General features: G+C 41.3%; 1 protein-coding gene across 1 annotated transcript in view; it reads left to right on the top strand.

Moving 5' to 3' along the window:
* The window catches only part of LOC142217509 (cytohesin-3), a 97133-nt gene that overhangs the window by 53101 nt on the left and 18200 nt on the right, over positions 1-25832 (top strand). The window contains exons 5-9 of the mRNA XM_075285789.1: positions 870-988; positions 6969-7049; positions 9525-9637; positions 10303-10451; positions 14908-15019. Of these exons, the coding sequence (XP_075141890.1) occupies positions 870-988; positions 6969-7049; positions 9525-9637; positions 10303-10451; positions 14908-15019 (574 nt within the window). The remainder of the gene's footprint in view (positions 1-869; positions 989-6968; positions 7050-9524; positions 9638-10302; positions 10452-14907; positions 15020-25832) is intronic.

Below are 25832 nucleotides of genomic sequence, written 5' to 3'. Positions count from 1 at the left end.
AGTTATTCTGGTTTCGTCCCACACCCCAAAGACCTATTGATAGGGAATGTAGATTGTGAGCCCTAAATGGAACAGCGGCTGACAATATCTGTTATGTGCTGTGGAATATGATGGCATTATATTAATAAACTAACTAAATAGTGGCATTAAAGTAGGTTGGTTTGATTGGTAGTGCTGTGGCAGAAAATGGTTCATATTGTAGCACAAATTAAAGCTTGCTCATAGCTGGTGTCATTTTAATTTTCTGCCTTTAGGGCCATTGCGTCTTTATAAATTTAGCATATTTTACTCAAGCTAAGTTTGGTTTGGAGTTAGGAGTCCAGTGGGGGGTGCTACTTGGTGATTGACGTCCTTTCCTGTCCTTAGGTTGATGTGTGGACTTTGTCTGGGTACACCAGTACATTCCCACACTCCAAAAACACACAGAGAGGTGAACTTCAGTGGTCGCTGAGCTGCAGTACCGATGCCCAGCCAATATACAGGGCACCAAGCAAACTGCTTCCAACTTCATAATGTATATAAAACAGGGACTGGACATACCTCAAAACGGATGACCCATGTGGGAGACTGCTCTCTGCCCCACCAGAGAACAGGTCATGAATAAAAAAAAAAAATTCCTGGCCAACCTCTTTAAATCTATGGCCTGCACCAGCTTCTCTAGATTGACTTAGTTATTCCTTTAACCCAGCAGAGTAAGCCACATAACTCCTTGTAGACCTCTATGCACTGGTTGAATTGTAGATAAAAATGCAATAATACAATTATGGATATGAAATGTAAATTTTGGCACGTTTTGTCTACTACTCAGTGAATTGGTGGCCTTCTGTTGATGGTGACATTAAAAGGCTTATGTTGCCTTTTCCTTCCAGGGCATCCAGTTCCTCATAGAGAACGACTTGCTGCAGAACACTCCAGAGGACATAGCGCAGTTTCTATACAAAGGCGAAGGTCTCAACAAAACTGTCATTGGCGATTACCTGGGAGAAAGGTAAATTGATACTCTGGATATTAAGCATGCCCTCACCTTTCGCTGAGATAGACTGGAAATTCTGCATCTTGTATCAAGAAATCGAAAGTTAATGAGTCATGTCGAGCCTTGTTAAAGCGGCGCCTTCCTCAAGTCAGCAGCTTGTAAAAGTGCAGCTCATACAAAGAGCTGATATCATTCTGACATATGTATGCTAACGTTGCTGGATGTGCTCAGGGCTGGAGATACGGGAACCTAAATGCTGATCGTGGCGGCAAGACTTTCCCTGAAGTCTGCCTCTCCCTAATCTGAAATGGCTGATCACAGAGGACAACAAACTGCATTTTATTACTCAGCTTGGTTGTATGATCAGATCTTGGAAGAAGCTCATCATAGACAACCCCTCACATCATAGACAACCCCTTTAATATGTGTGCAGGGGCAGCAGTCAGTAGGTCTGACTCCAGAGACCACCAGAAAACCACATGGAAAGCCGCAATGGCTACTCAGATGTTTCCCCTGCAGCACCTACTGCAGGAAAATTGTGGTATTGTATGGCCTCTATGTAGTTCCAAGGGAAACCAAGTCCACCAGAGTAAGAGCCACTGCTTGTTAAAGGAATCTATCATGACAGCCAGGCCCACAGATATAACATTTTCTCTTTGTGACTTGTGCTGTTGCTGAGAGAGAACTGTTTTTACCAATATAAAAATGAGCTCTTTGGAGCAATGAGGTTCTTGTTGCTGATCCAAAGAGGTAAGCGACAATGCCCTTGGTGCTCCAAACAGCTCATTTGTATATTGACCAAACGGTGATGTTTTGGAGGAAACAACTCACAAGGGTTTTACTCTGATTCAGTTGGCCATGACCCATCTTATCTGTGAAGCTGGCTTCTGGGGAAACTCACTTTAATGGCTCTCCCCTCTGGCTCAGAAGGTCCAGGGTGAAGCAATCTTCTTTAGGAAGTCCGTGTTTTGTAGTGGGGATCATGCAGAGGGGTTGTCCTCATGGGTCAGTGGCATTATATAAAGCATAGTAAAAGCAATATATGTAAAGTGATATATCTAGGATATGCTATAAGATCCCGAGAATGGGGGGTGTACTCATCCGAGTGGCAGGAATGCTGCTGTGTAGGAAACCATAGTTTTCTGAACAGCTGGGCGACACAGGCAGTGAGTTTTATTTATTTATTTATTTATTTATTACAAAAATTAACTAGTAAGTTATTGAAAGGGGTTTATCAAATATTGTCCATTGAGAGACTTTTTTTTTTTTTTTTTTTTTTAATTTTTTTAAATGAATGATGTGGGGGATTTATAAAGCCTGGCATTCTCCTATCTCCTGCATCGGCATAAGGTGTGCTTCATTTTGTAACTAGGTGCACCCTCCACAGGACCCTCTGAAATATAGCTATCACAGATTTCATACAAGTTAAAATGAGGCACTTCATTTACACCAGTGTTGCAAAATTAAAATGTATCTGTGATCTTGCTTCTACTTGGAGTGCGATCTTCTCTTTATGTACCATTTGGGTTGAAGAGTCCATTTGTCTGAGCACCCATATTCCAAAGGAGTTAACTACTACCTTCACCCTGGCATAGATTTAAGCATCATTTACACAAGTAAATTGGCGTCCACGTACCTGATATCTGGAGGGGCCTGTTACCCCACCTATATAGCACTCCTTTAGGAAAGTGCTGAGGGAGATATAAATAAAAGTTGCAAACTTTTTTTTCCCTAAAAAATCTGACTTGTGCAAGAAACTTGCAACTTTTTCATGACTTGTACACCAGATAGCTGGGACAAAGTATCGTGTGGAAGGCATTTAGCATGTTTGCCAGGGTTGTCTTGAATTTTAGAAACAATCCTGGCCAACTGGGCTTGTCCTGGACAAACTCCACTCAAAGGGTGCGGGATTTATGCAAAAGTATTTCTGTCTCATGGGCCGGATTTAGATTAGCTGAGTTTAACAACTGTAATGTCTGTAAGTATTATTTTGTAGTCTAACCATTTTACCCTCATATTGTCTCAGTCTAGGCTATTACTATTTTCTGTGTTTTGCAATGGTTGTCGTTCTCACTCTGTATTTAAGGTGAAGTCCAGGATTTGTGTCTTGGCTCTGAATCTGCTTACATGCCAGACGTGCGCACTGTGCCTGCTATCTGCCACCTCATTCTGTGCCGCTATGGCTCCTTTATAGGAATTTGTCAGTCTGCCAGCATACACATTTGGGCATACAAACGCTGCATTGAGAATATATATATATTTTTTTAAAACCACTTATAACAGGAGAAGCAGCATCTGGACGGTATCTAAGCTGAGGTGGTTTGTATAGGAAAATTAAAACAAATATTTTTTACTTATATTTGAGACTGATTTGGGCTGCGTCATCAGCTTCATTCAGTGTTCTTTTTTTATTACATTGTATTGTTGGAGAGAGAAGTTTTTTTTTGTTGTTTTTTTTTTCCATTTTATTTCTTATGTATTTTATATCGAACACCCACAATACTTAAAGAGGACCTTTCACCACTTTTGGGCACATGCAGTGTTATATACTGCTGGAAAGCCGACAGTGCGCTGAATTCAGCGCACTGTCGGCTTTCCCGATCTGTGCCCGGTGTGAAGAGCTTACGGTGCCGGTACCGTAGTGCTGTATGGTCAGAAGGGCGTTTCTGACCATTAGCCAGAGACGTCCTTCTGCCTCGCGGCGCCTATCGCGCTGTGCTGTGGAGCGGGGAGGAACGCCCCCTCCCTCTCCTGATAATACTCGTCTATGGACGAGTACTGCGAGCAGAGGGAGGGGGCGTTCCTCCCCGCTCCACAGCACAGTGCGATAGGCGCCGCGAGGCAGAAGGACGTCTCTGGCTAATGGTCAGAAACGCCCTTCTGACCATAGAAGAGCTACGGTACCGGACCGTAAGCTCTTCACACCGGGCACAGATCGGGAAAGCCGACAGTGCGCTGAACTCAGCGCACTGTCAGCTTTCCGGCAGTATATAACACTGCATGTGCCCAAAAGTGGTGAAAGGTCCTCTTTAAATACTTCTTCTTCATTAGCTGTTTGTGTCTTTCTTCTCATAGGTTGTGTTCCTTTAGGATCACACTCCCTTTTTTGCTGTGGTGGTAGGCTTGGTTGATGCATAACCACAGATCCATAGCAAGCTTTGTGAGCCGTTCGGCATTCCTATCATTCAGACTAGCCGCTGGCAGGTGACCAGAGCAGCTTTCTGTTTTCATAGCTTTCTTAAGCTGGAAGCAGTTACGTGAGTTCTAGTTATGAGGCTTTAAGGTGAAGTTCTCAGTGTAGGTGTGGGCTGACATAGTGAGCATGGAATGCAGAACGTCTAAGCAATGTTTCCACTGACCACTCCTGGTCCACAGGTACAACAATTGTATATTCTAGGTATGTTTCTGTAAAGGCTTTGGGCCAAGTGGAGACATATAGAGACCCTTTACTTGTTTAAACTTATATGAACTGTTAATGGGATACTAAGGTGATGCAGAAACTGCCTGAGCATAACCTTCACAAGTACACTGGACTCAAAGCTATATTAACTGATGTGATGCTGCAGCTGTTAGAGCATTACCCTCATGGATACATCAGATTCACTACATCACATTGGTTAATATAGCAATAACTGTCAGAGCATTACCCACATGAATACAACTGTATTAACTAGTGTGAGGCGGTAACTGCCAGAGCGTACACCTCATAAATACATCAGACTTATGGCTATATTAGCTAATGTGACACAGTAACTTCAACAGCATTATCATCATAGCTATATTAACCAATGTGATGCTGCAGCTGGCAGAGCATTATCCTCATGAATACATCGGACTTGTAGCTATATTAACTAATGTGATGTAGTAACAGCCAGAGCATTACACTCTTGAATACACCAGATTCATGACTTTTTGTCCAATGTATTCTTTGATTGCTCCTATTAGCAAAGCAGTACATAAAGAGGTTGTCCAGACAAATATATTGTTTTAAAATAGGGGGAGTTGAGCAAAATAAAGAAAAATCCATACTCTCCTGTCCTGGGTGCAGTGGTGAACCTAGCCTCTCTGTTGCCTGAGGCGGACGATCAAAAGACCCCCAAATATAACAATCGGGGACCCAAGGGAGGGGAGGTAACATAATAAACAGTGTTACTCACCTCCCCGGGATCAGATGTTAATCCTAGAAGGCTTTGGGCCTGTATGGGAATGTCCCAGATGTCCCGAAGCCTGTGCTAGCAGTAACAGCCTGTTACCATACAGACCTGAAGCCTGTGCTAGCAGTAACAGGCTATGGTAATATTCCAGACCATGTGACGTCTGGGACATTACCATACAGGCCTGAAGCCTGCTATGATTAACATTGGATCCCGGAGAGGTGAGGAACACTGTTTATTATGTTCCCTCACCTCCCCTGGGGCTCCGATTATTATACTCCGGATTTGAAAAGACCCCTGAGTATAATAGCGGTACTGGGATCACAGCTTGGGCCTGCTCACAGCCGCCCTCCGCGTCCTATAGCCAAAGTAGAAGCAGAGGGCGGCCATGAGCAGCCCCGGGGAAGTGGGTAAATAGGCCGCTACCTGCTGGGGATACTCCAGCAGGTAGTGGTCTATTGAGTACAGTATGTTACTTACCTACCTCACCATTGCTCCTGCTGCCGCCGCTTCCTCCTTTCTCCCGGCAGTAAGACGTCTGCGTCTCAGCACAGGCGGCGTGATGACGCCTCTGCGCTGAGACGCAGAGGTCTAAACCAGCGCAGGAGAGGGCCGCTCGGTTTGTTTTCAGAGTGGCCCTATCCTGCACTAGTTTAAAAAAAAATAATAAAAATCAAGCTTCCGCCCCCTCCAAAGTGCCGCCTGAGGCCGCCGCCTCACCTTGCCTCATTAGAGGTGCGGCCTTTCCTGGGTGCTCTGGTGTCCTCCCAGTTCAGTCCAGTCCAGTCCTGCAGCTTGGCTGTCGCCTTGTTCTAGAATTTCTTGCCGATTTGTGATGTCCAGGTGGCCTTCCTGAGGCCTTTGAGCCCGCTGACTGGCCTCAGTGTTTGTGTTCGGCGAGTTTTTCTACTGGAAGACAATAACGGAGCTGCAAGACCAGACCATGCAGGGAGGCACATGGGAAAGGTGAGTATGATTGATTGATTGATTGATATATTTTTTTTCCATCTCCCCAGACTATTTAAATGATAATTTGGATGTCCATTTTTGCCTTGACAACCCCTTTAATGCAGCATAATTGTTACTAAAATAATTTAGCTTTTTAGTTATACAATATGTAAACCTTATTTATGTTTATAACATATCCGTTAACATGCCTGAGGTCTTAAACATATATGTAGAGAATGTTGACGCTTTATAAAGGGATTAATGGCTGTAATGTTACCTCCTGCATGCCAGAGCTAAGCACCCAAGTGTAGCTGAGCCACCTAAATCCCTCCTGCACAGTCATGGGCTGTCACTCACCTGTCCCTGAATGCCCCTGTTGTGTAATCCTGATTTATACTCTCACAATGATTCAGGAATGTGGACATGTGCTAAACCATTTCAGAACATGACCCTGCTCTATAGCGAGCTGCCACTCCACGTGTACCTTCTGTTAAGCAGGAAATGCGTGAACCCTGGAATTACAGTTATGGAAAAATCAGCAAGTTCTTCTAATGTGCAAAACAGGCGGCTTTGAAGGATCTTAATGGATATTTATTTTGTTATGGCCTACCTCCACAGTAGGTATTATAAACCTTAAAAGAACGTCTTTATACTCCTACTGTGTTTGGAGGAGTGTGTATTTAGATTGCTTAGCAACGACGTGACTTCCTGTTGGATTGACCACTCTTCAGTGCATGTTGGTACATGTAGAGAAGTAGTCACAGGAAATTTAATCTGCTACACGAGCAGGCTTAAGGGGGGCACGTTATAGGTTACAGAGTACTGGTAAACCATATTCAGCTAATTTGCCCGAACAGTATCTACAGTCTTACACCATGTTCTTTTTCTTACAGGGATGATTTTAATATCCTGGTACTTCAAGCGTTTGTTGAACTCCATGAGTTTGCGGATTTGAACCTTGTCCAGGCATTGAGGTCAGTGTGGTGATCTGTATATACTAAAGGGGACTATACCCTTTTTTGGCCACAAGGTATTCTTCCCAACCTTCCCTATATAGGTTCACCCTCATCTCAAGGGGTTGTCGCACCCCAGATCAAATTACACAGGATAGGTAATCAGTCTGTGATCTGACTAGTTCCAACACCCGCTTCTAGTAATAGTTCACTATAGTTCACCGGAACCACCACTATACAGTGCACAGAGCTGCCGTGTGCTCCTATTACTTGTGTAGGAGCAGTACTGCACACTCTGCCCATCCATTAGCAGCTTCCGGCACCTAAAGGCTGCTAGAATAGATGATAGATGTCTGGTGTATGATACTGACAGATCACATACTGATGACCTATCCTCTTTAAGCTCCTGTCTCACACTTCTGGTAGATATGTCTCCCATGAGAAAAAAGGACTGGTCACGTTGAAATCCAGTATTTATGGCCATCTTTATACTACAATAGATCCTGACACAGACAGCAAAGAGCCACAATTCAGAATAGCATATGGGCCCTTTGGTGTGGAATACAGGTTAAAGGGTCTGTACATGTTTATTAATATTTACGTCTGAAACAGCGCCACACCTTTCTATAGGTTGTGTGTGGTATTGTATTTTAGCACCATTTACTTCCAACATATATAAGCTGCAACACCAGACCTAAGGGCTGGAATAGCGCAGTTTCTTGAAAAAGTAGCCATGTTTTGGTAATCCTGGACAGTGGCTTTAAGGACCACTTCCTTCATTGGTCTTCTAGTCCAGGCATTGTTGGTGTCCACACCTGGTCTATAAGTAATATATTGACCTGTACAATACCTATATAATCTCGCTATACTGACCTTTCCTATGAATAGAAGCAGTGGAAACTCGGTTGGCACAAATAACGCTTACACAGTATGAAACCGATTTGATGCTAACAAACCTTGCCATATAAAACTATAGAGCTTAAAGTGTCTTGGAGCGTAAAGTTAATAGATTACCCAGTATTGGCTTCAGACTACATAGACCACTGTTTAACACAGGAAAACATGGCAAGGTTTCCATTTCATAATGTCTCGAAAGTTTAACCCATCATACCTACATTCAGTGCAGCTACTTTGAGACAACTGACTACGTGCAGTATTGCTATGTATGTATTACTTGGGTTTATTAACCCTCGAAGATTTGCATTATATATCAATAGTTACTGCAAAACTCATTCTAAAAAAAGCAACAAATCTGGCTACTTATAGCTGTAACTGAATGGAAACTTTCTAGTATTTATCTAATTATTATAAGGGCTAGTTCACACGTGAACTGCCCGCGCGGGTTTTGACAGAGAGAGAGAGACGCGGCAAGCTGCGTCTCTCTCTTGTCAAAACCCGACCGCCGCGACCATAGCGGTCGCGGCTTTCACCTCCGCTGTCGGCTCAAATGAATGTGCCGACATAGGAGGGTGCTGCAGCCGGGCGGAAGCCGTGCGGCGCAGCCCGCGTGGCTTCCGCCTGAAGAAAGAGCATGTCGCTTCTTTTCTCCGCTAGCAGCAGCCCGCCGCTAGCGGAGAAAAGAAGCTCGGCGGTCTCCATAGACCACCATTATAAGGGGAGGTTTTGGACGCGAAATCCGCTGTCAAAAACCTCCCCTTATACTCACGTGTGAACTAGCCCTAAGTAGAATTTCCAAATGCTACGAACGTCAGATTTTTATTTATTTATTTTTTTTGGGTGGCATTTTTATATTATGGTTTGAAATCTGTTTTAAAGGGAAAGTGTTGTCAAGAAATGACCTATTATCGAAATCACGTTTTTATGTCTTGAAAGAAGTTTTGGTGCTTGTTTGTTTATATTAATTTTCCATGTAATTATCAATATTAAAAAGAAAATCCTAAAAATATCGCAGTTCCAACTCTTGCCAAAGAGTTACGGACTTCCTGGAGACAGACCATGGCCGTAAGCACAATGGTCTGGAGGAGAATTTATTGACTTCTATAGGAGAGTTTTCTAAGCATACTCTGTGACCTCTGCAGCGGTTATTGCATGGGGGGTGGCAGGGGGTGTCGAAGAGCAGTGAAGTCACCTGTCGTAACTGGTAGAGTCTGTGTATTATCTTCATATGCATGATGGCTGTAATAGCAGTGTGCTGATAAATGAGGCCCTGCTACTAAGAATTCTACAGAAAATTGAAAACCTCAGCATATCAGTTGGTTTCGTGGCCAAAATTACGACTGCATTTTTTTTAAAAAAAATGCATATAATAACATGGAAAAATTTTTAGAGTCACCAAAAATTCTTTAAAAATGTCACTTCTTTAGCGACACATCCCTATTAAGAAATAAATTGAACTTGCATTAATATATTTGGATTATCCTTAACATGCAAAATTGGTAGAAGCAAATGCCAGCCAACAGAACTGCTGTATGTTTTTTTCCATGTCTCTTATGTATGTTTTTTTTTTTAATTGGTTTTGTTTTTTTTTATACGCAGACAATTTTTATGGAGTTTCAGGCTACCAGGGGAAGCTCAGAAGATAGACAGGATGATGGAAGCGTTCGCATCACGATACTGTCTGTGTAACCCTGGAGTATTTCAGTCCACAGGTTAGTGGATCAAAGAGATAAATGGTGGCAGACATTTTTTGCAGTTGCACAGAATGATTGTTTGTTTGTTTGTTTTTTTTCTTAAACTTTAAATTATTTTAATGAATTTGTCAGAAGATTTCTGTGGTGTATCTGAGAGCAGGATATACTAGAGGGAGAGAAAATGAGCTCAGTGATACATAGGGTTATATGATTTGGAGCAGGATTTCTGAAGTAAAAAGTTGGTGCAAATCCTATCAGGACTCTTGCCGTCTCTCTTCGGAGTCCTGTTTCCTCCACCCACACACAACCATTGAAAGCCTTCTGTGATAACACACTGATACAGGAATTGCTGATTTACTCTACTTTTTACTTGGAAATCCTGCTACAGATCATATAACCCTACATATCACAGAGCTTCACACCTCTTCCTCTATCATATAAACCTATACACTACAGAGCTCAGCTTCTCTCCCTCTACTATATAAACCTATATATCAGTTGTTTTATCTTGCAAACTCCTTTTAATATAACAAATAAAAAAAATTGCAAATAAGCATGCCTTGAACATGTGCCACCGTGTTTTTCATTTTATGGTACATTCAGTTCACCGGACTAACATACTTGGCTTCAAAAAGTTTTATTTAACCGATGTCTAATAACGTTCATCTGTTGCTTCTCTTTAGATACCTGCTACGTCCTGTCTTTCGCCATCATTATGCTGAACACAAGTTTGCACAACCCTAATGTGCGGGATAAACCGTCAGTAGAGCGGTTTATATCTATGAATCGTGGAATCAATGAAGGTGGCGATCTTCCGGAAGAATTATTAAGGGTAATTCATTGATTAATTCATGGTTTGTTTTATTTTTTGTATTACTTTCTCCTTATAGCATTGTTCTTATCACCTACAAACCGTGGAACTCACAACCTAATATCCCAATTTCACATGCATTAAAGGGGCTCTATCATTGGGAAAAGTCATTTTTAACTAATCCCATCCTTGCATAGGCTTTAGAAAGTCTATTCCACACCTACCTTTAGTATGTAGATTGCCTCAGTAGTTTTATTCATATGCTAATTAGACTGGTGCACGATACATCGTGCACTCCTCTCCTATTGTTTCCTATGGGAGGCTGATTATGATGACTCAGCTTCCTGTTTGCACACACACATAGGCGATAATAACAGAGACGAGTGCTGCTGGGAACTTCCTGTGCTGTCTGGAAGCTCATTAGCATATGAATAAAAACAGACTTATTCAGAAACCACTGAGGCAATCTACATACTAAAGGTAGGTGTGGAATAGCCTTTCTAAAGGCTATGCAAGGATGTGATTAGTTAAAAATGACTTTTCCCAGTGATAGAGCCCCTTTAAAAAGCTGGCTAACCCAAGCATGGTTTTGCATGTGAATAGAAACTAGAATAACCCAAGGAAATTCAGGATTACATCTCTGGGACTTGAAGAGAATCTGTTGTTTCACTTATGTATCAGTCCATATAAAAGGCTGAATGCTTTCCTCCCTGTACATACTGCAGCCACTTGCCAAGCAGCGAGGAAGCTTAGATTAGATGAACAAGGCTGCCATAGTGGAGCCTTTATGGCCCTTTACCTGTTATGTACAATATAGGGTTTATAGAGCTTTTGGCACATTTTTGAAAAAGCCTACCATAGATGATATCTGTGAAACAAGGAGCACAATGTCAAAGACTAAATCCTGGACAGTGCAGAAATGCAGCATTAATGGGCATGGGTATCCATGTAGCGTCAGTATATTGGTGGCTTAGTGCAGTCCTAGAATTTAATGAACTCTCATCAGTTCCTGCTGCAGTGGAGTTACTGTCTAATGTCTTTACCATAAGCACACTAAAGCCAGATTCACAGGAAGCCAATTATCCCACCAGCATGGATTTACTTCCCAGGAAAAAGCAGTGAAGGCTTCTCAATTCAGCAGTTTGACAACTACTGCTCACAAATAGGATTTTTCATAGAAAGAAATACAAACGGATATAGATAAATGGTACTATTCAGAAACTTATGTAATATACAGCCTATTCTGAAGAGCCTCTAGCAATTTTAGATATCATTACCGATGCTCTATCTGTGAACAGAGTATTATAAATGGAGCCACGCTGAAATATAGGTTTAGATGATAGATGGAGAGATATAGGGAGTAATATATAAGTTTATATGATAGAGGGAGAGAAGCTGAGTTCTGTGATATTTAGGGTTATAGAGAGATGTACCGTATTTTTCGGACTATAAGACGCACCGGACCATAAGACGCACTAAGGTTTTAGAGGAGGAAAATAGGGGAAAAAAAATTAAGGAAAAAAAATTGGTAAAATATTTAATAACCTAATAATATAATATTTCACCAATGTAAATAGAACCGGGGGCTTTCGGACACAGGGATACCAAATGTGTATGTGTTTCACAGTAATGTTTTTGTTTTATATGTATTGTAGGGATATGGGGTGATTTGAACCTATCTATCTATCTGTCTGTCTGTCTGTCTGTCTGTCTGTCTGTCTGTCTGTCTGTCTGTCTGTCTGTCTGTCTGTCTATCTATCTATCTATCTGTCTGTCTGTCTGTCTGTCTGTCTGTCTGTCTGTCTGTCTATCTATCTCCTATCTGTCTGTCTGTCTATCTGTCTGTCTATCTGTCTGTCTATCTATCTATTCTATCTAATCTCATCCATGGATGGAAAGAGACACCCTGCAGTGAAGCTATGTAAGAAGAGAAAAAGGGGCGGGCCAGACGGGTGAAGGAGGTGTGGTTTTCTAAGCAAACTTGAAAACGCACCTCTTTCACCTGTCTGGCTCGTCCCTCCTTCACTACCTCTCAGATCTTGCTCTTGCAATGAAGCCACACAGGCAGGGAAGTAGGGGCGGGCCAGACGGGTGGAGGAGGCGTGGTTTCAAGCTTGCCGAGAAAACCACGCCTCCTCCTCCCGTTTGGCCCGCCCCTCCTTCCCTGTCTGTGTGGTTTCATTGCCGGAGCCAGATCTGAGAGGCAGTGAAGGAGGGGCGAGCCAGACGGGTGAAAGAGGCGTGGTTTTCTCGGCAAGCTTGAAACCACGCTTCCTTCACCTGTCTGGCTCGCCCCTACTTCCCTGCCTCTCATATCTCGCTCCTGCAAACACGCGACACAGACAGGGAAGGAGGGGCAGAGCAGGCAGGCACCGTGCTGCTCTCCGTGCTGCTCCTCATAGACAGGACACAGACGCTGCACACGCTGCATTCGGACTATAAGACGCACACACATTTTCCTCCCATATTGGGAGGAAAAAAAGTGCGTCTTATAGTCCGAAAAATACGGTAATTGAAGCTGACCTCTATGATATATAGGGTTATATAGTTTGGAACAGTATCCTACTTACCCTGCACACACCAGGATTGAAAGCCTTCCATGTACATACTGATACAAGGAAAGTTGGCGATTATCTCTATTGGCGTGTGGGTAGGGTAATTGGGACTCTTACTGTCATTCCTAGGAGATCTGTTGGGATTTACTCTGCTTTTTACTCAGAAACCCTGGTCCAAATGATATAAACCTATATATGACACAACTGAGCCTCTCTCCGTCATAGCCCACTTTCACATAGGATGGCAGACATAATCTGACTGGTTTGCTTTAAACTTTACATAGATCCAATTTAATGTGTACAAATGGCTGACAAACACCATTGAGCATCTGCTCTTCAGATGGGTTTTGTGAATTTCGTCATAAAACACAAACAATGTTATCAATACTTGAAAAGCCTGAGGCTGTAGAGCAGGAAATATCTAATGACAACCTTACCTTTTGCGCTTTTTATTAAGTACAATGTTGTCATAGGATATCACATAAATAATGTATACGCATATACTCGCCAGTTAGGTTATTGTGCTTCATAATTAAATATAATTCATTGTAAGAATGCCCCACTTACGGAGCTACATGCATCCAGCTTCTTAAAGTATCTGTAGTATCTTATGAATTGCGTGCCATTTCTACCTTACTATATTCGTGTTTTACAACATTCCTTTTCCTTCACATCCGGAGATTATTAGCCTGTTCTTTTCTTGTTGCGTTCCATTTCAGTGACGTTCTACTTGCAGACTTTCCATCTTAACTTTTCATGTTCACATGTCAGGGCTTTAACATCAATTTCTCAATACTCTCTAACGTAGTTTTTAACAGTCCAGGTTATGAGAATATTGCATTGTACATATGTTTCCCAATCTGGAATCAATACATAGCTCACATCTATAAATGCCTGGACTTGAAAAGGCGCAGGTGGCGTGTGTGCATTACATTAGATTACATGTTCCCATAGGTCTATAGTGGTGGAATATGTCTGGAGCCGCATATCTCCAATGCAATACAATAGATTTGGCTGTATTACTACTACTGTGCTACAACTTCATTATCTTCCTATGGGGAGAAGAATGACCTTGTGATCATTGGAAAAAAAAAAATTACAGGAGCTTTCCAGAATAATGATATTGATGACTTAACATTAGGATAGGTTGGCCACATCAGATTGGTGGGTCTCATAGTAGACTCCCCTACTGATCAAATGTTTTTGAAGACGTCACAGCATTTGGACTAATTCTGATGCCTTTTCGATGCCCACCAAGCATAGTTAGACATTGTATATTGCAGCTCAGCTCTGTTCACTTAAATTGGTCTGAGATGCAGCACAGCCATGTAAAAACTGATGATGTCACTAGCCTGTGAAGAGGAAGCGGCGCTCAAATAGGTGGAGGGCCCAAACTCAGCGCGCCCTCCAATCATCTGTTCAAGTCCCAAAGAAGTCCTCAAAGCCAACTGAATTGTGATGGTTGGAAAGTTATTACATTTTCTATAGAAAAACACTGATCACTCTTAGACACTATCATGGAGCCCTAAGCTAATCAGAATGTATAATCTGGAAGATGCTAGTGCAGCTTTTACAATACTGCAGTAGCAAAAGAGACAAAATAAGCCTCCAGTTTATGAGCATATCCAGAACCATACACACACACAGCTTCAAATGAGCTGAAAATTGCAGAAGGTTATGGATAACAAGGTAGACTTCTACTCAGTCCATTATCCCCATGGATTTACAGCCGCCTGCTCACTATGCAAAGCTTGCAGCTGTACCATATTTCCTACTGGCGAACAAGACTCTCTCTTTGTTTCTTGCTTTACTGCAGTACAGATAATGCAGTTTTACCTCCAAAAATAAATGACTATTCTTTACATGCATCTCCCGGATGTGACACATCAAGATACAACATTTTTTTTTTTTTTTTTTTCCAGAATTTGTATGAGAGTATTAAGAATGAGCCCTTCAAGATCCCAGAGGACGATGGGAACGACTTGACACATACGTTCTTCAACCCTGACAGAGAAGGCTGGCTCTTGAAGTTAGGTGTGGATTGATTTCCCTATTTGTTATCTTTTAGATTATTTTTTTGTAGTCTTTGAAACCTTTCTCAGCTCCTAACCAGCTAACCCACATTGTAATACTGTCTTAGCCTGAAGGAAGGTCATGTGAAGGACAAAATGAAGTCAGTATCAGGGTTTTACTGCTAAGAAGTATAAAAGTCTTATTATATCGCAACAATTTATTATTATTGCTATTATAATCCTAGATAGATAGATATATACAGTGTGTGTGTATATATATATGTATATATGTATGTATATGTATGTATATATATATATGTGTGTTTTATCGATGGTTGATGGTTGATGGTTGATTTATTTTTCTTATCACTTAACTGGTCAGCCTTAGAAAGCTAAGGCTTCCAATGGTTTTAGATTGTGTATGCTTAACTTTTTATTGATTTGGAAATGAGACCTTTATTTAAGATATTGAACTATATCCTTCAAGCATTTTCCCCCGAGTAGAGGATTCCTTTCCATCTGGCGATTGTTCAGTTAATTGAAGCGAATTTCCAGGCAGACAATCCATGCATTGCTAAGCTGCTCGATAATTATTTCAGCTCATTACATTCCAAGCCACAGTAGCAGAGCTCAGCAATTTGATTTGCATCAGCACAGTCCAATTTCACATACACCCTCCAATATGACCCCTTCCTTCTAGTGCAAAATGTACGGATCCCAAGCTTCCTACTTCAAATTGGACTGCTCCCCAGATCCTCCGAGCAGCATGTTAGCGCTTAGAACAGAGTAGGGTCACCAATCTTGGGAGTTGTGAAGACCAGATGAAGAGGCGGCACTAGATAACAGTATAAAAATAGAAACCAGGAAGGAAATAGAAAAAAAAAAATCTCTAATTACAGTGTAGTGGGATCCGTGCGGGCATTGTGGGATTTGGCCGGCAACATACAATAAAGGTGTAGTACTTATGCACTGTGCTACACTACTATGGTCTGTTGGCAAAGCTATATTGTTTCTTAATTGTTTTTTCATTAATTTACCAAGCTTGGTGATGGTACAAAGGGGCGTGTAATGTACGTTATTGGGCTAGTGGGCTAATTACTAAATTCTCTGACCTCTCTGTAACCTTTCATAGAAAAGCGTAGTCACTCTGGAGACTGCTTATATGCACCGTCTTTGTGCTAAGATGGTTTTCCTTTAGAAGTGCCAAGGTCACCTCTGGGAATATATGAACACAGCTAAATAGGAGACCTCTAGATGTGCTCTTTCCGGTATAGATATAGAGTCCTAGATCATTTATCTCCAATGCCCTTGCTGGGCATTATTTGTTAAAAGGGTTGTCTATCAGGGAGAAATTCCTGATGAAGGGCTTCAAATGGGCAAAAACCTAAAAGAAGCAGCCAATGCTCGCCTCACCGATCTCTCATCGTTTCTACTCCAGTACTGCCTGGGTTCACCCACAAGTCCCTATTTCCTACTGCTTCTCGACACAAAGGAAGTGACTTATATTAGCCAGTGATTGGCTGAGAATGTTTCCTGTATGTTGATAGAGATCAGTGAGAATCTGGGCAATTTCCCTGTGTGACCATTAAAGCCAACCATATGTTAAAAAAAGGATAGAAGCATGCATGCCCAGTTTGGCTGGGCATGCAAGGTTATGTCGGACGGCACTGGCACGGTTATTTACCAGAGTTAGAGGAGGAGTGGAACTATGAAAATTATTATATTGTGTATGGCCTTGACCATCCATCGATACAATTTCCGTTGAGGGCGTTGAGGCCCTTGTTAAAGAGGACGTTTGGTCATGTGATGGCATTCCTCGCAGCTTAGCGTCATGGCTGGGCAATAAGGAAAGCCCCCTCTGACAGTACAGAGCTATGGACAGTACTGTCAGGAGGGGCGTTCTTCACAGCCGAGCTAGACTCTTCTGGCAGTGAAGAGATATCGGTAACTGCACCGATATCTCTTTCCCAAGAGCACATCACGGGAGCTGACAGTGTTCTGGAATCTAGCGGTATAATAACCCGCATGTGCCTGAGGACATGAAAGGTCCTCTTTAAGTAAGAAATCTCAACAAAGGGATAATGATAGGAACACTGATAAACCATTCCAGTTTATTGTACTTGTACTGTCTCAGAACTGCATTTGTATACATTTCTTCTATGTTCTCAGTTTTTGTATCCTCTATGGAGCACCAATTTGGTGAACCAATATTAATGTTACTCCGTCTTATTTGGATTACTTACCATGGACATGATTTGATGTCCCTGGTTTCTGTTGCTGGACTTCTAGGTTTCCTCATTGTGAATATTGGTTCATCTTAAAAAATGTTTTCTTCCATTGTTTTAGAAGTGCTCTTTTTAAGTCCATCTCTAGCCAGAAACTGAAAAACTCAGTTTTGGCCAGAGAATTGCTTACCCAGAATCCACCCTCCTGTCTTAATTGTTTTGTTTTTGTTTTTTTTGTTTGTTTTTTTGCATTTAAGATTGCTAATAGGGAATTTAGTTAGTGGGATCTTGCAGGGTGTTGGAGGAATATTGTACAGGGATGCCTATAGCTGCACCTTCTGAAACTTTGCTCTGTTGCTCAACTCCTTGCATATGTTAATAGGCTATGGTCTGCTGATTCCAGCATGGTTGGAATTTTGTTCTCTAGCCCTCATGGATCTCAAGCAACAAGCGCAGTAAGTTTTTGTGCTTAATGTGCTATTTAAGCTCTATAATGTCAGAAGGGCAGTGTCAAGCAGAGGGGGGGCGACTCAGAGCTCCAATCAGAGGCAGCTAGTGTCAGAGTCACATCCCTTGCCTACTCCTGCCTGACACTGCCCTCCTAACAGAACATAGCAAAAACTAACATCATTGATTGCTTGAGAACAGTTGGGGCTAGAGAAAAAATTTCAAATGTGCCAGAATCGGTGGTGTGGAGCCAATTAACACATGCTAATTTTACTTGATGAAGGTGGTGAAAGGTCCTTTTTAATCACGGGGTAGTATTTAGCATTCAGGGAACGCTTAGTACTCAGGGAACAGCAGAGAGGCTCCAGCCAGTTGTCTTACAGGTAAACACTTAACGATAAGTAGAGGAAAATGGCTGACTTCCTAGGGCACATATGGAATATTTCTATTTTTCTCAGTTTTATCTACAAAGGTATGTTCACACAGCAGAATTTGATGTGGTGTCTGTCTCAAAATCAGCTCCAATTTCCATCTGAAATCAACATCCATTCATTCCAATGGGAGGCAGATAAAATAAGCGTCATATTCGATCCTCAGACGGGTTCCATCTCAGAAATCCCATTGAAATGAATTGGAGGCTGAAAAATAACATCTGGCCCTGTGGAATTTTCATATAGAAAACTTGATAATCTTCAGTAGTTGATACTATTTTAATGGCTAACTCATAATGATGACAAATGGCATTTGTCATGATTATGAGTTAGCCATTAAAAAGGTATCAACTACTGAAGATTATCAAGTTTTCTTGTTTTTTATATTTCCAACCCACTGGCTAACACGGTACAACAACGAACATTTTCCTTATACAAATTTTCATATTCATATATATATACTTTTTTTTTTTTTTTTTTTACTTTGGCCATGCAGATTAGATTAAGTTTGGCTGCTGGTTGATTATATAATCTGTATAGGGGAGGATCTTGACTCTCCAACATGATGTTGGGGGAAAGAAGGATTGGATATGGTAAATTTTACATGTTCATGGAGAAGGAAGTCTCCACCAAAGATGTCTGCCAGCAGTTTACCAACCTCTTTCAAAACGCACACATGATCGACCAAACTAAATATGTATAAGTATACCGGAATATTAGCTGACTGCTATTAATGGTGTATGGCCACCTCTTAGTTTTGCTTGGGGTGTGATTAGGATAGACCCCACTTATGCCATGTAGCCAAGCTACCTTTTGACTGATCATGTTTTCTGTAAGAGAATACACAACAAACGTTTAATTTTTTTAGTTTCTCACTTTCACAATATTCGGCCTGTTCCCAAATGGCTTAGCATACATTAGCGTGAGTGCCCAAATAGGTAATTGAAAATGAGCATTAGAGTTAATGGTAGATTTTCTAAAGCCTTGCACGATGGTACAGTAGATGAGGGAAATGTGGGAATAGACTGTATATATACAGTCTGATTTCATAATCAGTATACAGAACCCCTGGGGTTACATTACAGTTCCTCACGCTTACTTAGTTATCACTCATATAATGAAACGATCTTCAAAGCCAAGCTCTACATATCAGATGCTTAATAATTAAAGTTGCTTCGCAGCTCTCGGCCTAAATCTGAAGAGCTTTGTTGGTATTTTTTATCATTCTGTAAACCTCCAGGCAGTCTTGTAGAATTTTTGTGCCTTCACCCATACACTGGTTACATTTAGCATATGGCTGGGTAGTATAGATTATCTGCTGCAATTTTATTCACCATGACCACTAAAATGTCAGATCAGATGCCTATTAGTCCAATGAACCATGCAGATCAGCGCTTCTGAAGGAATAAGTTGGCAGCTCTGGAAGTTTTTGAAAGTGTCATAATGTTTTATATTTACATTAAAAAAATCACATAAATTCAGACTTTTTGTTGTCAAAAAGTTTATGCCAGTGTTGATTCGATGCAAGAGATTGCCAGTAGAGATGAGCGAACACTGTTCGGATCAGCTGATCCGAACAGCACGCACCCATAGAAATGAATAGAAACACCTGTGACGCCAGACGCCGGCAAAGTCAGCGCCACAGATGCTTCCATTCATTTCTATGGGTGTGTGCTGTTTGGATCGGCTGATCCGAACAGTGTTCGCTCATCTCTAATTGCCATTATTGTTCTTTCTGTGCTTCAAGAAAACCACTTACCAGGTCTGAGAAGACCAATGGCCTACATTGTCTGACACGGTCACCCTGAACATTTTGGTGTTTTGCTTATGCAAATTTGTTCAGCCATTCCAAAGATACAAGCCCTTAAGGGTAAGTTCACATGGAGGAATTTGCCATGGATTTGGAAGTGGATCCCGTCCCCGAATCCACGGCAGGTTCTACCTCCCATTCTTTTCAATGGTGAGAAAAATTAGTGTCTTGCTCGATCTTGCTGCTGAATCCCTGCTGCTTAGGCCCATTCATCCTGTCGTAGGCTTCCTCTTAATTTTCTGCCATATGAACTTTCCCATAGTGTTGATACAAATTATGCTCTACTAGCCAAGTGGGTAGTAACGCTTCATGACATACAGCAAATAGAAACCCCTCCCCCAGGAAAATCACAGTATTAATACCCACTTGGCTAGTATATCCTAATTATCATCAGTATTAAAAAGGTTTATATCTTTGGAATGACTGAACAGATTTACATAAACAAAATGCCAAAATGCTCTGGGTGACGGCATCTTTCAGATGTCATTGAGCTTTTCAGAGGTGACCGGTCCTCTTTATGAGTCCAGTGGGTGATCTCACTCAATATAGTCAGCTTTCCTTGTAGGATATTCAGTCAGTAATTAGGACCGCCCACTGGACTCTATATAGAGCAGATATTTCAGTCAGTAAGTGACAAGTTATACCATTTTGCCACACAACCATATATCAATTTGCTCTGCTCCATAGTGTGCAAATAATCTAGCATGTTCAATGTGACAGATTCCCTTTAAATGGTGGGTGTGCATTTTTATGATAATTGTCATTGTGGTCTCAAAGTTGGCTGTCATATGGTGTCTCTCAATAGCTTTGTGCATAACATTCTGGAGGGATCTTAACTATCTTCGATTATGGAAAATTAAACAAAAAGCCCATAAAACTTACCATATATGTCTGGGAAGTTTTTGAGTAGAGACATTATATAAAGCCACACTTTTTCAGATGTGGTTTCTTTCTTTTTTTTTTAACATGGTGACTTCTAAAATTCCTCACAAAGCATTCATTGAGATGTTTTGATTGAGAAAAGAGTTAAAAATGTACCCACAAGGAAGAACGGATGTACTTGAGGTTGTGGCAGCCTGCGGTGCCCTATCCTAAGGTCACCTAAAAGCAAACACAGACTGAACAGACATGGAAGCCGTCTGATCTGTTCATCCTTTTGATCACTCTAATAAATACAAGCATTCTTTTTCAAGTATTATTTTTCATTCTAAAAGGGGCACAAAAGATCAAGCACGCAAACAAACTAGTGACCCCGTCATATCATCATTGATCCACTTTGTTTCATGTCAGAATCCAGAGGCTAACCTGAAAAAAAGAAATTAAAAAACAAAAAAACACAAAACGTTCTTTACCTGACCCACCTCAAACAGGAAGTTTAGGAAAATGGTTGGGATTGACTTGCCCCAACCCTGGTTGCTGTTTTTGTACTAGAAAGCTAAGCCAAGACGGAGAGGGCCATATAGAGATAAAACTGTTTGTTCCAATAGTTTACAGAAAGCATTGCAGACTACCAAAAGGTAAGTGTCCTTTTTTTTCTTTTATTCAGTTGCACATTACCGCCCCTCTAAACATCAGAAGGGGCGAAAATGCAGCATGATGCGTATAGGATCTGCTAAGTAGGTCTTCCACGGGTACTGAATGAGCCAATGACATTTCAGCATAATATGAAGCCAGTCAAAGAAATGGGTTGAAGGTTCCAATGGTTTTCTGGTTCCTTTGGCATTAGTTATGGCCCCTAAATGCTCCTCAGGGGTTTGTCAATTGTTTGTCATAGAGCGTACCATGCTACATGGGTATGTACCCAACTTCTGGGTAATCCATAAGGTTCTTTGCAGGAACACCCATGGTCAAATGGAATCTTTAAGCAGTTGCCAGTCCAGGTTCACCTAACATATACCGCTGTGATGCTGGCCAGTACAAGTCTTATTATAGTAGACCTGTTTACAGTATACCTGTCACATATAACACCGCCATTTGGTGAACTGATCATAGTACTTGAGCCACAGCCTCCCAAACAAGTGATGTTGCTAGTCCTTACGTAATGTTGGGGTGGAACTTAGGTTTTCCCTATAAATCTGGACCACCTTGCTCTGAACAGTCCCTTCTTTTTATTTATTTATTTTTACTTTTCCTAAAGGTGATGGATGGGTATGGTTTTTCACAAGATATTTAATATTATATGAATGCATTTATCTACAAACGGTGATTATTTTTGTGTGTCTTTTTTAATTTTTTCCATATTATCTGTGAGTTTGTATTGGTTTGGTTTGGCTATGATTTTTAATAAGTGGTTTAAATGTGCCTTCTTGTTTTCCTTATGGCCTATGACCTTTCACCTTTCTGTTCTGTGACTGGCTGTCTCTGCTTATTCTGCGTTAGGAGGTACGTACACAAACGCTTCCAGCCACACAATTTTTAGTTACTCATTCACTTTTTTCTTTATTTTTTTTTTTCTCTGCAAAAACGTTAAAAATAATCACAGAATTGCGCTCTTTTTATTTATTTCCCCCCATAATCACCATTTTGCATTTTTATTTTTTTTTTGGTTGGAAAAATCTTCCTGATTCTTCTGCCAAGCTTCAGTTTTCTAATATTAATTGGTTAACAAGCATTGCCATTTACCAGTCACTAATTTGGTGAGGGATTTTATGGAGATCTGCAGTCATTTTGGTAGACTGAGGTATTGAGACTCCAGCCTGCAGATCTCTGGAACCGCAAAGTGCCTGTAGCACTCGGACTCGTTTCTCGGGAAGTCAAAGTGCCACAGACTAGAATCCCCAGGAGGGGGAAATAGAACTGTGCTGGGGAGGGGGGTCCATTTGCAGTGTATTAAGAGTCTGGTAAATACATTTCAGCATAAATCCTTAATGCTAACATTTCAATATCACAGTGTGAGTTAACACGTAGACCAATCACTTAACCTAGTCTGCAGAAATAATATCGTAAAGAAAAAAAATCAATATAAAAAATGCTCTGGTTCTTATAATGTACACTGCATTTTATTATCGGGTCTGCAGAGATAAGTAATTTATAGGCGTTTACCTACATACGATGTAGCAGAGTTAACCCGAACTTCTGCAGTTTGTGTGATATCTTACCAAAGAAGACAGCAAAAGCCAATTAAAAATAATTGGAAAAAACATTTATTTTTTGTAGTTTTTGATAGGATATCACAATGCAGCAGTTGAACTAGTTGCAAAAGTTTGGGTTAACTCTACTACATCTGTATGTTGGATGCAGCTTCCCTTTCCGTGATCACTTTCTTCATAGGATTTCTGTGGCGGAGAGGTACCGCCGCCTATGATTTATAATTCCACCATCAATTTGTTAGATTATCCTTGGTTTACCTCTTCAGTCTTTCTCGATTATGGTTCAGTGTTCAAGAAGTTGCTACTCAGTCTTGGTCCGTTGCCAGCAACACTGAATATTTATGGGATCTAAATTCGGCCTAAGATTGTGGAGAATAAAGGGCTAGTTTTGCATTCTCTCATTTTGCGAAGGCTCTTACAGAGGACCTGTCATCTCTCCTGAGAAGTCTGTTCTGTTAAATTATTATATTCTCTGTAATACAACAATTCTGGAGCAACTGTCCTCAGGTATTCATCATGGCAATGTATGAGTAAATTGACATCTGACTGGTACCATGTGGGATGTGTCGCTACAGAGACTGATATTGTCCAATCACTGCTGACAATGGCGTATTGTATGGACACACCTCTTTGATGAGCGGAAAGGTAACGCCTTATTGTCAATGTATTCATACACTTCCAAGGGTGAGAACAGAGGAATGGCATGATGTAGGGCTCTAAGACAAGATGCTCAGGAATTTTATGGGGAATGTTTGTATTTCGTAAAACAGACCTGTCAGGACTGCTAAGTACCTATAAAAGAGTGCTTAAAGGGGTTTCCAGGCCTCTTTATTTGATTACTTATCCTTGGGATAGGTCATCAGTTATTTCATCAGTGGGGGTCTCGCCCACAGATCTTCATTTGGAGTGGAAACCATTGCTACCTCACAGGTCGCGAGGCGTCTCGTTTTTCAGTCAATACCAGGCACAGCCCCACTTTACAATGTACGGAGCTGTGCTTGGTGAGCACTAAAATAGCTGCAGCTTTACAGTGTCAGGCCCCTGCCTATCGCCTGTTCTAACTATAGGTCACCCAATTATTTAGCCTAGAAACCCCCTTTAAACTGCAGTATATATGTGTTAGTGCTCCTGTTACATATAACATGTATGATGTATAATACGACAGCAGCCACATTATGAGAATATGGTATATAGAGCTGTAGTATGACTAGGTCCCTGCGATGGGGCATTATCTGAAATATTGTATTTTTTGCTATTGGTAATAAGGTGACAGAACAAATTTCTACAAGTTTTTTTGGTATTTATATCATCTTGTTGAAATGGAAAGGAAGCATTTGCTCATTTGAATGGTACGGGTAGAAATGAGGACGGCAATGGATGAGCTAGCAGGAGGAGAGACAGAAGATTGGGGGGCAGCCATCTTCCTTCTCCCTTCAAGTGTAATGCTGTGCATCAGGCCAAGCTGTTCAACATTAGACTGACTGATGTCTGCCCTTGTTGTGGCCGCTTTCCATGCATTCCCTGCTGGCCACTAAATTCCCAAAGGAGATCTTTTTTTGGTGATGGTGGGGGTATAGAAATTAGCAGAAGTGGTCCTCCAAATGCTCATGAATAAATCATGTGAAGTTCAGCTTGTCTTAGCTTTCTACAGACGGATTAGCCGGTGGATTGAGTTACATTGAACATCACCACCGCTACTTTCTAACTCTCTGCTCCACTTAACACTTCTGAAAATCAATAAGGGTCCCTATAGACCTCCGTAATGTCCATCAAGACAAATGGAGCAAAAATAAGATCATCCTCTACCATCAAGCCAGCCAGGAATGATCCTCTGATATGTCTGTGAGAAGATGACATTGGTAAAGTCTGTGATCTCTGGCCTCCACTAGTTTCCAGGAAGAAAGGTCTCCGTACTTAAAATAATGTACAGTGGTAAGTCATAACATTATGCAATGTGTACAATGACACTCTTTGGTCTTGGTGACGGTATAATGTCTTTAACATGGGCTAGATGTACCGCTTATCTTCTGTGAATACATTGGTTTGGTCCAGGGTAACAGTAGAGGAGCATTGTATTCGATGCAGATTCCAGTTTTATCATCCTCTGTGATTTTACTTGCATAAAGCAGATTTAGATGGGGGCTTTGCTGTTAGAGAAAATAAAAACAATGATACACAGATTATTCCACCGTCTGTCATCTAAATCCCTAATGGATGTGAGGTTACTTACTCGTGACTTCCATTCTCACTTCTCTGTGCCAAATATTTCATGTCATTAATGGGGGAGCCTTGCTCTTTTATTAACACTCGCATCTTGAGGTACATGCCGTAGCCTGGCCATGTACTTAAAATCGTGCATTTGGCTGACAGCTATCCCCCCCCCCCCCCCCATACACAGGCACTCTCAGCCAACTGCATGTTTTCTGATGGGGGATATTAAAGTAAGCTCCTGTAGACACCTCAGGCAGCAGCTTATCTTTCTTAAAGGGGTTTTCAGGACTTCATTATTGATGATCAATAGGATAGGTCTTAAATTTAGGTCTTTAATATGTGAGCAGTGGGCGTCTAACACCCAATACCACCACTGAATAGGACTGAGCAGGACCATGTTACAAGGGAATGTGATGTCATCAGCACAAGAAAGAAACACAGCAGCCTCTTGCAACACCTGATTGGGTATTGCACCCCGCCAATTCTAAGGATGGGTCATTGATAAGCAAGCACCTGAAAACCTCTTTAAGAACAAAAGAAAACCCAGCCACCTGATACTACGTTCCCCCGACATTTGCTATCAAGGGAATTTCAGAAAACACCATTACAACATTAATCTTGT

This window comes from Leptodactylus fuscus, chromosome 8, assembly GCF_031893055.1.
Source record: "Leptodactylus fuscus isolate aLepFus1 chromosome 8, aLepFus1.hap2, whole genome shotgun sequence".
Classification (NCBI taxonomy): Eukaryota; Metazoa; Chordata; class Amphibia; order Anura; family Leptodactylidae; genus Leptodactylus; species Leptodactylus fuscus.
Note: the sequence above shows the minus strand (reverse complement) of the source record. Positions and strands in the feature narration are given on the sequence as shown.